Source organism: Chelonia mydas, chromosome 26 (assembly GCF_015237465.2).
Source record: "Chelonia mydas isolate rCheMyd1 chromosome 26, rCheMyd1.pri.v2, whole genome shotgun sequence".
Classification (NCBI taxonomy): domain Eukaryota; kingdom Metazoa; phylum Chordata; order Testudines; family Cheloniidae; genus Chelonia; species Chelonia mydas.
Genome location: NC_057859.1, coordinates 1,349,574 through 1,365,542, shown reverse-complemented (window position 1 = coordinate 1,365,542; position 15,969 = coordinate 1,349,574). Strand labels below are relative to the sequence as shown.

At 43.3% G+C, this 15,969-nt stretch overlaps 1 protein-coding gene across 2 annotated transcripts in view; it reads left to right on the top strand.

Moving 5' to 3' along the window:
* Positions 1-15,969, top strand: part of LOC102946973 (disintegrin and metalloproteinase domain-containing protein 9) — a 49,671-nt gene that overhangs the window by 25,816 nt on the left and 7,886 nt on the right. For both annotated transcript variants that reach the window (XM_037886323.2, XM_037886324.2), the window contains exons 7-17: positions 1,966-2,031; positions 2,575-2,646; positions 4,265-4,434; positions 5,881-5,962; positions 8,914-9,047; positions 10,988-11,159; positions 11,294-11,386; positions 11,672-11,867; positions 12,387-12,492; positions 13,236-13,419; positions 14,300-14,380. In XM_037886323.2, coding sequence (XP_037742251.1) covers positions 1,966-2,031; positions 2,575-2,646; positions 4,265-4,434; positions 5,881-5,962; positions 8,914-9,047; positions 10,988-11,159; positions 11,294-11,386; positions 11,672-11,867; positions 12,387-12,492; positions 13,236-13,419; positions 14,300-14,380 — 1,356 coding nt within the window. The remainder of the gene's footprint in view (positions 1-1,965; positions 2,032-2,574; positions 2,647-4,264; positions 4,435-5,880; positions 5,963-8,913; positions 9,048-10,987; positions 11,160-11,293; positions 11,387-11,671; positions 11,868-12,386; positions 12,493-13,235; positions 13,420-14,299; positions 14,381-15,969) is intronic.

Genomic DNA, 15,969 nt, shown 5'->3' with positions numbered 1-15,969 from the left:
CAGAAGGGAAGCTTACAAGAAGTGGAAACTTGGACAGATGACTAGGGAGAAGTATAAAAATATTGCTTGAGCATGCAGGGGTGTAATCAGGAAGGCCAAAGCACAATTGGAGTTGCAGCTAACAAGGGATGTGAAGGGTAACAAGGGTTTCTACAGGTATGTTAGCAACAAGAAGATGTTCAGGGAAAGTGTGGGACTCTTACTGAATGGAAGAGGCAACCTAGTGACCACATCTGCCAAGTTCAGATCCCAGACTGCTGTACTGGGCAGCACAGTATGGGGAGGGGTGAGCAGCCCTCAGTGGTGAAAGAACAGGTTAAGGACTATTTAGAAAAGATGGACATGCACAAGTCCATCAGGCTGGATGCATGCATCCGAGGATGCTGAGGGAGTAGGCTGATGTGATTGCGGAGCCATTGGCCATTATCTTTGAAAACTCGTGGCAATCGGGGGAGGTCCCGGACGATTGGAAAAAGGCAAATATACTGCCCATCTTTAAAAAAGGGAAGGAGGAGAATCTGGGGAACTACAGCCTCAGTCCCTGGAAAAATCATGGGGCAGGTCCTCAAGGAATCCATTTTGAAGCACTTGGAGGAGAAGAAGGTGATCAGGAACAGTCAGCATCGATTCACCCAGGGCAAGTCATGCCTGACCAACCTGATTGCCTTCTATGATGAGATAACTGGCTCTGTGGATATGGGGAAAGCGGTGCATGTGATACATCTTGACTTTAGCGAAGCTTTTGATACGGTCTCCCACAGTATTCTTGCCAGCAAGTTAAAAAAGTATGGATTGGATGAATGGACTATAAGGTGGATAGAAAGCTGGCTAGATCAGCTGGCTCAACGGGTAGCGATCAATGGCTTGATGTTAGTTGGCAGCTGGTATCAGTTGGAGTGCCCTGGGGTTGGTCCTGGGGCCAACATTTTCATTAATGATCTAGATGATGGGATGGATTACACCCTCCGCAAGTTCGCGGATGACGCTAAGCTTCGGGGAGAGGTAGATACGCTGGAGGGTAGGGATAGGGTCCAGAGTGACCTAGACAAATTGGATTGGGCCAAAAGAAATCTGATGAGGTTCAACAAGGACAAGTGCAGAGTTCTGCACTTAGGACGGAAGAATCCCATGCTCTGCTATAGGCTGGGGACCGACTGGCTAAGCAGCAGTTCTGCAGAAAAGGACATGGGGATTACAGTGGATGAGAAGCTGGATATGAGTCAACAGTGTGCCCTTGTTGCTAAGAAGGCTAACGGCATATTGGGCTGCATTAATAGGAGCATTGCCAGCAGATCAAGGGAAGAGATTTGAGGCCACATCTGGAGTATTGCACCCAGTTTTGGGCCCTCCCGTATAGAAAGGATGTGGACAAATTGGAGAGAGTCCAGCAGAGGGCAACAAAAATGATTAGAGGGCTGGGGCACATGACTTACGAGGAGAGGCTGAGGGAACTGGGATTATTTAGTCTTCAGAAGAGAAGCATGAGGGGGGATTTGATAACAGCCTTCAACTACCTGAAGGGGGGTTCCAAAGAGGATGGAGCTTGGCTGTTCTCAGTGGTAGCAGATGACAGAACAAGGAGCAATGGTCTCAAGTTGCAGTGGGGGAGGTCTAGGTTGGATATTAGGAAAAACTATTTCACTAGAAGGGTGGTGAAGCACTGGAATGGGTTACTTAGGAAGGTGGTGGAATCTTCATCCTTCGAGGTTTTTAAGGCCTGGCTTGACAAAGCCCTGGCTGGGATGATTTAGTAGGGGTTGGTCCTGCTTTGAGCAGCAGGTGGGACTAGTTGACCTTCTGAGGTCTCTTCCAACCCTAATCTTCTATGATTCTGTGATTACATTTGTAAAGCACTTGTTTTACTGAGTGTGAAATATGAGCATGGATTAGGATGAGCTCACTTTGTTTATACAGATGAACTTGTTGACTACAAAGAAAATGTGTGTTTTTTCTTCCTGTTTGCAGAGGAAAAGAGCTATACTGCCCCAGACAAGATATGTGGAGCTGTTCATAGTTGTGGACAAAGAAAGGGTAGGATTATATATTGGTTTTTCCTTAGTTCTTTGCTTATGGTGGAGGGCTCAGAAGTAACTTAAACACCCACACCCCAAATAATTATAAAACATTTTAAGGCAGAGTAATAATGTACCTTTTTGTACTAAAACATTCTTTCAGCCCTCATTATTACAAATGGATTTATTAAAGGACAATACCAGACATAACCTAGACAATTCAAATATATACAATGTTACTACCATTGCAAAATAGGATATACAGTAAAACTTCAGAGGGTCAGAGCTTTACAGTCAAGGATTCTAATGGTCAAAGGAGAATATTTCCCTTCCTGTTCTGCCTCTCTTGAACAGATGATGATCTGACTCCATCTGTAAATGTGCTGCCTACTAGTTTGCCCTCTTCTAGTGCTTTTTTTCTGAGAGCAGTTCCAGGCTTTATCTTCCAAACATGAAACTTGGAGCCTGACAATAATACTTAAAATATGTTGTTCTTCCTCTTGTGTCTTATAATCATGTCAATTACGTCTTATTTCCATTAATAAATCTCTTTATATTGCAGTATGAGCTGTTGGGTAGGAGTGAAACTGCTGTGAGAGAAGAGATGGTGCATCTAGCAAATTACCTGGATAGTGTAAGTTAAAGCTGTACTGTGTCTAAATTGGCAATATTATTGAATGTTGTAGCCTTGCAACTTAAATACTTAATTTTATAAACTGACCACCTTGGTCTGTTATCTTGTCAGAATCCTGCTAAGCAGGGTCAGGACCTGGTTAGTAAGTGGATGAACAAGGGAAATCCAGTGTCCTATTGGAAGTGATGTTGATGATTCAGTGGGAAGCACTCCTCCCTTGGAGTTACCATTTGTCAGGGTCCCCCCCCCCTACTTTGAACTCTGGGGTACAGATGTGGGGACCTGCATGAAAGACCCCCTAAGATCATTTCTGACAGCTTAGGTTAAAAACTTCCACAAGGCACAAATCCTTTCCTTGTCTTTGGATGGTATTGCTGCCACCACCAAGTGATTTAGACAAAGATTCAGGAAAAGGACCACTTGGCGTTCCGATTTCCCCAAAATATCCCCCCAACCCCCTTCACTCCCTTTCCTGGGGAGGCTTGAGAATAATATACCAACCAATTGCCTTTAATAAAAGTACAGACCAGACCCTTTATTTTTAGGACACTAAAATCAACCAGGTTCTTAAAAGAAGAACTTTATTATAAAGAAAAAAAGTAAAAGAAGCACCTCTGTAAAATCAGGATGGAAGGTAATTTTACAGGGTAATAAAAAGATTTCCCCTCTAGGCTCAACTTCAAAGTTACTAAAACAGGAATAAACCTCCCTCTTAGCATAGGGAAAATTCACAGGCTAAAACAAAAGATAATCTAACGCATTTCCTTGCCTTTACTTACAAATTTTGTAATCTTAGATGCTTATTTCAGGTACGGGTTTAGGAGATGTTTTTTTCCTGCCTGGTCCCTCTCTCTGTCCCGAGAGAGCACAAACAACCCCCCCCCGCCTCCCCCAGATTTGAAAGTATCTTCTTCCCTTATTGGTCCTTTTGGTCAGGTGCCAACCAGCTTATTTGAGCTTCTTAACCCCTTACAGGTAAAGGAGGGATTTTATGCTACCCTTAGCTGTATTGTTTATGACACTGTTGAACCGACAACATCTCACCACGGAGCTAGAGGGAGCTGTAAGGTGGTGGTAGTATTTATTTACCAAGGATTGAGGTGGATTCTCCATAACTGGAAATCTTGAAATCAAGATTGTTTGTTTGTTTTTATAAAAGATATTCTTGAGTTCAGCCACAACTATTGGTTTTGAAGCAGGAATTAATTCAGGGAAGCGTGATGACCTGTATTATCCAGGTGAGGTCAGACTAGATGATCACAGTTGTCTCTTCTGGCCTTAAGAACTATGGATCTGTTGTGTTCTGTTTTAATTTGACTTTGGTTTGCTGGGGACGCTATTGGTTCGTGTTCAGGATCCTTTCTATTTGTCTATCTTTGTTTTTTCTATAGCACCCTATCACTGTGGTATATAGGCACTAGTCCTTTAGCCTACTAAAATTTATTAGCAGGACATATATGATTTGGAAAACTGACATTCATATTACATCGGAAAACTGAAAAATTAGATTTTGGTACTGTGATTATATATAATATTAAAAAACAATTTATCCTATGGCATGCTCAGATCTGGCCATCCTCAGCTTTGCTCTGCATTCCCCTTTTCTTTGCCTTTTCAGATGTACATTATGCTGAATATTCGCATCGTGCTGGTTGGCTTGGAGATTTGGAAGTATGAAAACTTGATTAGCACAGACGGAAGTGCAGGCGATGTGCTGGGGAACTTTGTACAGTGGCGAGAGAAGAATCTTGTCACGCGTCGACGACATGACAGTGCCCAGTTTGTTCTGTAAGTGCTGGGAATCTTTTTCCCCATCCAGAAATAATTTTAGGAAAGGGCTTTGCCAGGAGAGTTTGCTTACTTGTATTAACATGTAACTGCAGACATAAAGGTTACATTAAATGAAGATTCCATGATAACGGCTTTACTATGAGCAGTCGGAAACAATCTGCTGCACGTGCTGTTTACTGAAGCAGTGAGAACATTCAGCACCAACTTGTTCCTGACAAATGGGGATATCACTAAAATTAGAGGTTTCAGAGTAGCAGCCGTGTTAGTCTGTATTCGCAAAAAGAAAAGGAGTACTTGTGGCACCTTAGAGACTAACCAACTTATTTGAGCATAAGCTTTCATGAGCATTCGATGAAGTGAGCTGTATGCTCAAATAAATTGGTTAGTCTCTAAGGTGCCACAAGTCCTCCTGTTCTTTTTCCTAAAATTAGAACAATTTTTGGATTGTTCCAAACTTGATGCTTCTTAATTTTTCTTATTACAAAGCTCACAGCTGTGGGTGACTTCACAGATAAGCCTTTGTCACATCATTTATTGGATAGACTTGTAGATCTAGGGCTTTTCCCTTGAAGTCCATAATTATCACAGCTGTGGAGTGTTGAATGTTGTGGTTTAATGGAGCACAAGCTGTTTCTGTAATCTATGTCCAGAAGCTAGTTACATGGTTTGAGCCTTACTGTGTAGAATTAGCTTGTTTCTCCATGTCACTGGCACTTTTGCATCATTGCACTATTAGCATCACTTTCTTAAGCTGGAGTTTGTTTAATATTTGGAAGCCACATGTGGGACATTCTTGTTACTAAAATAATCTGTAGCATACTGTACTGAGATCCCATGATGTAGGCTTGGTAACTTACAATGTGTCAGAGGGCAGTTTGGCAGGTAGCTCCTTCCAGCAAATTTATTTCACACAAAAAAAGCTTGATATTATAAAGTTTGATATTAAGACTTCGATGTACTCTTGCCTGTTATGCAAGGTTAAACACCATACATGTTGTAATATTACACTCAGACTTTCTATAAGAACATTGGAGAAACAAAATTTAAAGACTCAAAGGGGAAGCTGAGGAAAGGGAAGTTAATGGAGAATAACAAAGAAACCACTACAATAGAAACTTAAAGAAAAAAATAGGGTTGGTATATTACTTACATTTATATTTTGGGGTGGAGTGGGCATTGACTCTCTCTAAATTATATGGTCCCAGTTTTAAAAAACAAACCACCGTCTAAATAAAAGCATGGTGTTAATATCCGCCGTGCTTTCGTGGCACTGTACTTCCTGTCAGATAATTGAAAAGCAGAAGCAGTATCACGACTGCTTTTATGTGGCACAGAAAGATGCACTGAGCAGCGGCACAGCTGGTCCTTGTATTATAGGCTGTCGTGCCTCCAGCACAGTTATCTTGACTCTTTTTTAATTTTTTTCTTTCTAATGTGCTCTAGGAAGAAGGGGTTTGGCGGAACTGCAGGAATGGCCTATGTTGGAACAGTATGCTCCAAAAGCCATGCAGGAGGGATTAATGTGGTAGGATATCTTTAATACCCCTTTAAATAAAACTTTAATGTGAACTCTGTATCTTTAATATCAAAGGAGACAATATTAAGGATCTGACTTAACCTCTAAAAGCAAGAGAATTCTTACTAGCTGCTGCTTTCTGCCTCCTTTAACTCTCCCCTTTGTATACATACTGCAACTCAGAGTCCCAGATTAGGTCATGTTCTAAGACCTTAGGAGCTGTCAATGCCCTTCCTCTGCAGGCAGCATTGAGTATCAAAGGCCTTGCTCCTTTCTGAGAGGTGCTGAACACCCATATCTCTGGTTGAAGTCAGTGGGAGCTATGGGTTTTTGTGATAATTGGATCTACACATTTACCCTACTTGTGAGCTCAACTGTAAAAAGTGAAAGTTCAGAAAATGTCACAATAACTTGTACTAACATACTGATGGGGAAAAGGTGCAAAAAAGGGACAGACTGAATCAGTCCAAAAAAAAAAAAAAAGGTATTTCGGTATAATTCAAGGACATTGTTAGATCGTGTCTGGTAAACAAGAACAGTATGAGAATCAATTCACCAAAATTGGTGTGTCGGAAACTAGACCTAATTGGTGGGGGCCTTAAAAAAAAAAAAAAAGAGAGAGAGAGAGAGAGTGAGTGAGAGGCTGCTAGGGAAAGCTGGCTAGCACTGGGCTGGCTGACTGAAAGAGAAGAGGAAGGAGCGAGCTTCTCCATCATGGCTGCCAACTCAACTGTATCCTAGGGCCCCAGACCTTCTTTTTCCCAATCCTGAAAGATGTCCTGACGAGCCTGGGCCAGAAAGAAGTAGCCAGATGACTTGGCCACCTCCATCAGCTCTGGCTGAATCCCCAACACCACCTGGGATGTGAAAGTTTGTCATTGACCCCTCCCCGTGTGTGTTCTTTTCCTTCCCCACCTTATGCCTTCTCTTTTCTGTCTCTTTCCTCTTTTGTTTAATAAGTCTGGCTTAGGTTGCCACAACTATATTTTGCAATACTGCTGTAAGCCAGTAACCAGAAAGAAGAAACTAAAAGCAGTGCTGTAAACAACCCAGTGCTGGTGAATGGCTAATAAAATTGTGCGCTGGACCTGTGTTTTTCCAGCTGTGAAGTTGCAAGTGAAAGACGACACCAAAGACAGAAACTGCTTTTTCTATCTTTGCTGTTCTTTTCTCTCCCTTTGTTATGTCTTGTTTTTCCTTCTAGGAAATGGGACTGGACTTTAACAACAACAGCAACAATGACCGCTCCAGCCCATCTAAATTAATTTCTTTTTTTCCCCCAAAACGACAGTTACTTATTACCATTTTTCATACTATCTGAAAGACTGTCAAACAAGGGTTTTTTCCCTCTTTCTAAAAACTTTACCCAGCTTAAAGGAAGAAGAAAAAGGAATGATGTTAAAATGAGTGTCTTATTTAATACTTCACATTTCAAGTGCTTTAACTGTTTTTCCTTCCTTTCTGTATCTTTAATAAAAAATTAAAAGGACTTCTGCCATGGTACTAAGCAGGCTTAGGTCTCTGTGTACCACACTCTGAACCTTGTTTAATACTGTTTTCATGTTGGACAGTGCCTGGTTTGTGTTAACACCTTTCACTCTTTGGACCCATATATCCCATCTAAATTAATACAGCAGAGTGCTCCTGTAGAAATCTATCCCCATGTCTGTGCATGACCTTTGGATTCACAAAGAGCACTCCCAAATTAGAGGGCAAGGATTTAGCTAGGCAACTATCCTGTTGCATGAAACTGCAATGTAACTATCAGTATCACTTCAGTAATTGTGAAAATTAGAAATTCACAGCACTATGACTGTGAGAAACTAAAGCGATATGCAGATGGGGCTTTTCAGCCACTCCACAAGCAGCAGCAGGAGCAGATTTCAATAAGGAGTCAAGTAACAGAACTCCTCATTTAGACCGTTTGCCAGCACCAAAATCATCACTGTGCAATCTCACTTCCTTGGAATAGTTACAGAAAACTTGCACCAGAGATACTCAAATTGCTGCTTGCCTGGTTATGAAAGGAGGTGTGCATTGGTCTGGAGGTGAAGAAAAGGCAGTGGTTTAGTTCCGGGACTAGTTGTGCAGTGGCTGATGATCTGTCTAATTCTGCATGGACAGGTGTGATGCCACTGGTGTAAACAGCAATGCCCGGTGTTCTGGAACTTTAGCTGTGCCACAGTGCAGACGTGGTGGCAGATGGATACCACATGTGTTTTTAATCTAACTGATGTCACTCCTGGATTTATAGAACAGCCTTGTGGCTGCAGTAGTGTTCAGTTCCTCTGTTGTTGCTCATGCACTTAGTCTCTGTGAGCTCTACATTCAGGTAGCTTCTCTACTAACGATCACAATTGACACTAAGTGACACCCTTGCGGTTTTTGTAATGTGGATACCTGCCCAGTGGAAATTGAACTGGGATCTCCCAATTTATTTCAGTAGGCAACTAAATTAGCCAGAGTTGCCTTTCAAACTGTTGACTTGGAGCAGAGATTCTCAAACGTTCCCATAATATGCATCAGATCTAATAGAGTGAAGATGACTCTGCCCATCCAAGATCACATGACATCTCTGGGAATGGTGTATATGGAAAAGTAATAGTAAGTTATTCGACATAGTTTAGCTTCTGTAATGCTGTGTAGCAGCTAGAAACAGAGAAGAGAGAACATCGCATGACAGACAAGTAGGTGCTCCACAGGCCACCACGGGTCCTGGACCAGAGCTGGAGAACCGTTAAGCTAGAGACACAAGGCTCTATATTCTATTACCAATTTACGGTCAACTATGTACTTGTACAAGTTAGAAAGCATAAACCGTCTAGGTACCCGACTCTGAAGATCATGTTAATGCAGTGACTAAGCCTGGTACTAAGTTTCTGAAGGAGCTGGGGGAAAATGGGCTTCGTCCTAGTACAGACACGACGGTAATTCACTCTTTTTGTTTTGGTCTTGTGTAGTTTGGGCAAATCAGTGTGCAGATGTTTGCATCAATTGTTGCTCACGAGCTGGGTCATAACCTGGGAATGAATCATGATGATGAAAGAGTTTGTCAGTGTGGAGCAGAAAACTGTATTATGAACTCTGGAGCATCGTAAGTAACTTTTCTTTATTCCAGGTTGGAGGATATGTTCATAGATGATGAACAAAGATTTATAGGACACCGTTACTATTGAAAACATTCTGATAAACAGCTAATTAATTTTCACAACGTGCTTAGGAGGAAGGCAAATATTAGGGGTTATCTACACATGAAGTTAATGCAGAATAAACTAAGATGTCCACTTAAAGTGGACTAAGCTCAACTGCTACTCCTGATGGCATTCTGCATCAAAAATTAATAATTCTGCACACAGTATTTTAAAATTCTGCAAATTTTATTTGTCAAGTAAATGTGGAGGCTCCAGCATGGCATTGGGGAGCACAGGCCACTTGTGCTGGTGGGAGATCAGTGTGCAGCTCCCCTCCCCAGGACATAGACTTAACGGTGAGGCTGCACCCAACCCTGACACAGCGCAAAGACCGGGCCTGCCCCAGAAACACCCCAGGCCCTGCCCTTCTGTGCCAGGTGCACCAGGAGTGGGCAGGCAGAATCAGCAAGGCAGGATTCAAGTGTGGAGGGGCTTAGTGTGGGGGGGATCCAGGTGTGGGTTGAGAGGGTTCTGTGTGGGGCAGTCTGGGTGTGGGTGGCTCAGTGGGGGATGCAGGTGTTGGGGAGATCTGGATTCTCAGGGGCTTGTGGAGGGGTTCTGGGTGCAACAGTAATGGGACTCTGCAGGGGGGTCCAGGTGAAGGTGGTTGGGGCTCAATGGGGAGGTCTGTGTGGGGGGGGGACAGAGCTCGGGAGGGGGGTCGGGGTGTGGGGAGCTCGGTGGGGGAGGTCCAGATGCTGGGGGAGTAGGGCTCAATGGGGTGAGGATCCAGGTGCAGCTGGTTGGGACTCGGTAGGGTGGGGATCTGGGTGCGAGTGGCTCTTTGGGATGGTCCAGGTGCAGGGGGAGTGGGGCTTGTCGTGGGGGTTCTGTGTGTGTGTGTTTGAGGCTCAGCGGGAGGGTCTGAGTATGAGGTGGGGGCAGATGCGGGAGCAGCTCCCTGTACAGTGATCCCTCCCGCTGCAGCTTAGGAGCAGTGGGTGCGGGAAGCTCCTGCAGTGGGGGAGAAATCTGGGGGTGGGTCTGACACAGCCCCAGATGCCGTGTAGGGGAAGAGGAAGTCCAGTCCTCCCCAGCCCAGCTGGGACAAGCAGCTGAGCCCAGTGCAGGGTAGGAGGCACCAGCTGGGTCTTTACTAGTCCCGTTCCCAGCCCCACAGTGATCTATCTCTCTGCCGGCTGCCCTGGGTACCCGAAGCATACTGCTGGAAAGGGTCATATGACTGCTCTTATGGCTTCCCTTTGCCTCCCCGTCAGAAAGTAATTTTTCTGTGAGAAAGCAAAGAAATCTGTACGGGACATAAATTCTGCGCGTGTACAGTGGCACAGAATTCCACCAAGAGTAAAACTGCACAAAGGCACTTTTAGTGCAGAATAAGAAATGTCCACAGGGGGAGCTAGTGTGGAATAGCTATTACACTTTAAATTCACACCCTAGCTTATTTTCATTAGCTTGCTATGTGGACAACCCTATATTATCCTTGTGTTTGGGAACTGAAAGGTTACATGACTTAACTCAGGAGTTCATGGATCCCAGACCTTTGTTTAGATGACACCTATTCCCTTGTATTATTTTTCTGATTTTGACTCTGTTCCTTATTTTGTCATCAGGAGGTTATATAATTGAACTCATGGGTACTATTTAAATATTTTATTAAGGGGTGGTCAGTTTTCCTTTAAGTAAAGATTTTTGCTATATGAATGTAGCAGAAAGATTTATGTCTCATTCCACATTTAGAGGTATCTTACTATATTGTCCTCATCTGTCTCTAGCTGTTGGCTCTAATTTTTGCTAGACTGACTCTTTATAGCACAAGAATGCTGGTCAAGAATAACCCCTAAGTAGACATTGTGTAAAGAATTGCTAATATATTCTGTTGCAGAGGGTCCAGAAATTTCAGCAGCTGCAGTGCAGAAGACTTTGAGAAGTTAACTCTAAACAAAGGTGGAAGCTGCCTGCTTAATGTTCCCAACCCTGATGAAACCTATAGCATCCCATTTTGTGGCAACAAGTTAGTGGATGCTGGGGAGGAGTGTGACTGCGGTTCACCAAAGGTTAGTAACTGGGACAGTTCACCAATGTTGCTCACGTGACTCTATGTTAAATGCAGTCTGCCTGCATTTCTGCAGGGGTGCAGATATGATTTGTTTATCATTCACTAAATTACTCTTACTTCTTTAATTTACAGGAATGTGAAAGTGATCCTTGCTGTGAATCAGATACTTGCAAACTCCGAGCAGGGGCTGAATGTGCGTATGGCGACTGCTGTAAAAAATGTCGGGTAAGAGATCCCAGGATGGTGTTGGAAGAATCTCATGGCTTAAAGCATTCTCCACTGACTCTGAGGAAAAAGGAGTGCCAGGCTTGATTAGTGGGTCCAGGAGGGAAGTAGTCTCTGTTGAGCTGGGAACACTTTTGCATGTGTCCAGCACAAAAGTGTGACTTCAGCAAAGTGCATGTTCAGTCTGTTAGGCTGTTTTTGGATTTATTTTCAGAATGTATATTGATGTATGGCTTTTTACATCTTCACTTGGGATTTTATTTTTCCTTTTTCCTCCCCTTCCAGTTTCTTCCAGGAGGCACTGTGTGCCGGGCGAGTACCAATGAATGTGATCTCCCAGAGTACTGCAATGGGACCTCCCAGTTCTGTCAGCAAGACGTCACTGTTCAGAATGGGTACCCGTGCCAGAATGATGAAGCCTATTGTTACAATGGGGTTTGCCAGTACTACGAAGCGCAGTGTCAGGCTATCTTCGGCTCAAGTAAGGATGATGATTGTAACGTTTCGGAGGGCCATGGCTAAAAGAGGAGAACACACCCAATTTGTTTAACGAATATGGATTTTAGGTTTTTTTAGTCTATAAGAAAAGACCAGCTGGAATTGGCAAAGGATTTTAAACTATTTCTGGCATTTATGACAAATTAACTTCTGTTTTCCCATAAAATTCATTGCTGTGCTGTGGATTCAAGTACTACTAATTTCCTTGCTATGATATACTCACGTTGTCAGATTCTATTTATAAGGCTAAATCTATTCATCAAGACTTAATGTCCAGCTAATAATATTTCTTTCTAAGTGACTGTATTTTCTCTCAGTACTGTTAGCTTGGAACCTGTCCGGACCAACAGTTTTACCCCATTTGTGTATTTTGGTCAAGCTTTCCGATTATTCATGCTGCAGATGCGACATGGGTTTTGGGACTAGAAAGAAGTATGTGCACAGTGTGAGATGCTTCTCTGACTCTCTGTTAGGTGACCTAGTTCCCCCTCTGTCTTTGCAGGAGCAAAGGCTGCCCCTAACATTTGTTTTGCTGAAGTGAATTCCAAAGGTGACAGGTTTGGCAACTGTGGTTACCATGGCCATGACTACAAAAAGTGTTCCAGCTGGTGAGTTGGGTTTAATGAGGGAGGGAATGTATAACAGGTATCATTCAGAAAGTCTCCAAAAATCCACGTTCAGAGGCCTTAGAATTATCCAGCGGTCAAATCTTTATACATAGCACAGCTTGATAATAGAGATTTGTCATGGACACACACTGCCCCATAATCTGCCTTCACTAATGCTGTGTGTGTCTTTCAAAAACCAAAATAGAGTAGCTTAGAAAAGTTCTTTTAAAGCCTTAAATTTTGAATCTGGGTTATTGGAGCTTAGGTTACAAATACATAAATGTACAAAAAATTTCAAATTACTTTATAATTCTATTATAATATTAGTCTTTATCTAAATGGGCATGAATTTTCAAACAATTCTTGCTGTAAAGTTTAATAAATTAATGTATAAAAAGAGGCATCTTGGAAATAACGAACCTGCACTTTGAATAATGGTGTCATGTACACATGCTCTTTCGCTGACTTTTTTTTTTCCATTAGCTACATAATGGTGGTGCAGGGGTGTATTTGCTTTGGTTGGAGGATCACAAACTTTTGCCAAGAGCAGGGGTAAATCCATATCCTCATTGTGGTTTTAGACTGATGCACAGCTCGCTTTTGTTCTGCTCTTCACTTCAGTGTGATGTTAGTATTTGGGAGTGTATCTCATCTGATCTTTAATAATCGTCCATTAGGAAAGGAAGGCAGAAAGAATTAAACACCAGAATCATAACAGTCCTTAAATTATACTATTATTGTAGGAATGCCATGTGTGGGAAGCTGCAGTGTGAGAATGTGAAAACCATGCCTGTTTTTGGGATTGAACCTGCGATTATTCAAACCCCCATCAGAGGCACTACATGCTGGGGTGTGGATTTCCAGCTAGGATCAGATGTTCCAGATCCTGGAATGGTGAATGAAGGCACAAAATGTGATACTGGAAAAGTAAGCAATAACAAATTAATAACTTTAAAATATTCCTAGGAAGAACCTAAATGAGTTGTTAGATGTGTGTATATCATTTGCAGCTCCTTGTTTACATGCATACACATACATATTAATTCACCTTCATGTTGGTGCATGCAACTAATGCCAAACTTAACAATTCATTACTTCCCCATCTCCTCCTTCCCCAACACTAAATGAGTAACACTCTCCCTGGAAATGGACTCTGTGAATAAATTTCTTTTAAGGGAAGTTCTTTTTAGAAGAAACAAAAGCAAGTGTTAAGTTTGGATAAGCCCCAGGATCTCTGGAAATCGGTGATCAAGAAGAACTAGCTATACAAAAACTGCTTTTCAGGCAACGGGTGGAAATTCAGGTCTGCGTCCATACATTGTAATTATCAAGCTGGCTGAAAAGGAGAGAGAACTATTTCCTTCCTATAGTTCAGCATAGGGGCTGCACCTAACTCTTCCCCGGCAGTGGTATGGTACCTTGCTATCTGTACATTTGTACCATGGATGATTCTGATACTACTGCTCTGTATTAAGACCTTGTGGGAAGGATTTTAGATGAAAATGCAGCTCATTTGCAAGAAACCTTATAAATTTCTTATTATAGCAGACAAGTTTATATCAGTCTTAAAGCTTCCAGGGTGAGAGAATAGTGTGCATTCTTCAAGTGGTGTGAGCTTGCCGTGGAGCACTAATTGAAGGTAGCGTGGAAGTAGTACAGGCAGTGAACTCATAAACTGAAGAAGAGTCCAGGGTAAAACAGGTGTTGGAGAACGGGAGGGGAGGAGGTGTGGGAGGTGATAATATTAGTTCGTCCAAAACCATCTTATTTGGATTGGGGGTACTCTTGTGTCTTTTTACTTCCCTAGATCTGTCAGCACTTCCAGTGTGTAAGTGTCTCTGTTCTGAACTATGACTGCGATGTGGAGAAAAAATGCCACGGACATGGGGTAAGTCAGGCATAAAGGTCCCTTTCTATTCTGATCCAGCCTGGTCTGAATGTTCCTCCCTGAAAGTCCTGCAGTATTTCTTGGGTATTTCTCATATTGGGCAATATCGTTTTCTCGGGGTGCTCTTCAGTAAGAAAGCTCAGATTCATAGATCTTTAAGGTGTGAACAGACCACTATATCATCAAGTCTGACTTCGTTTTATGGAATTTCACTCACCTCTGTATTCAGCCCAGTAACTTGTGTTTAATAATTAGCTGTTTTAGTGCTACAAACCTTTCATTGCTCTCTACCTAAAGAATGTAACTAACACAGGGGTGGGCAAACTATGGCCCGGGGGCTGCATCCGGCCCTCCAGATGTTTTAATCCGGCCCTCAAGCTTCCACCGGGGAGCAGGGTCTGGGGCTTGCCCTGCTCTGGCGCTTCAGCTGGGGAGCGGGGTAGGGGACTTAATCATAGAATATCAGGGTTGGAAGGGACCTCAGGAGGTCATCTAGTCCAACCCCCTGCTCAAAGCAGGGCCCATCCCCAACTAAATCATCCCAGCCAGGGCTTTGTCAAGCCTGACCTTAAAAATAAATAACTTGCCCACTCTGCGTGGCTCCCAGAAGCAGTGGCATGTCTCCCCCTCTGGGTCCTGTGTGGAGGGGCAGCCAGGGGGCTCCTCATGCTGCCCCCGCCCCAAACACCACCCCTGCAGCTTTCATTGGCCGGGAACTATGGCCAATGGGAGCTGCAGGGGTGGTGCCTGCGGACAGGGCAGTGTGCAGAGCCGCCTAGCCATGCCTCCGCATAGGAGCCAGAGGGGGACATGCCACTGCTTCTGGGAGCTGCTTGAGATAAGCACCGCCCAGAGCCGGCACCCCTGACCTCCTCCTGTGCCCCAAACACCTGTCCCAGCCCTGATCCCCCTCCTGCCCTCCAAACCCATCGGTCCCAGCCTGGAGCACCCTCTTGCACCCCAAACTCCTCATGCCCAGCCCCATCCCAGAGCCTGCACTCCCAGCCAGAGCCCTCACCCCCTCCTGCACCCCAACCCACAATTTTGTGAGCATTCATGGCCCGCCATACAATTTCCATACCCAGATGTGGCCCTCGGACCAAAAATTTTGCCCACCCCTGAACTAACAGAAAGCTGTTTAATGTAGAAACACTGCTTTTTGTTTGAAAGCCCTAGAGGGCGGGCTTTATTATGTGAAGTTGCTTTTCTGTGCAGTTAACATGAAAGTCACCTTGATGTTCCATCTTCACTGGCTATTAAATAATGTGAGCTGAACAGGTTTTAAAACCTGTTTTAATACAATGTTTTTTCTGGCTAGTATAACCCAAGCATTACTGTTTACAAAACTGTTTTTTTTTTTAATACAACTGTTTATAGGCTGCCTAGTCCAGAAATGATTTTGTTTAAACAGAGTTTATAAAACAGAGTTTTAAGATTATTTATACTCGGCAGGCAAAACAGTGTTTAAACAGGTCTCAAACCCAGTCTGGCCAGCATAGTTTGATTACTATTGCGGATGGCCACTGAAGGAAAATAAGACGCAGAATTTTAACAGTGAAGGTAATTAACCATTGGAACAACTACCTAAG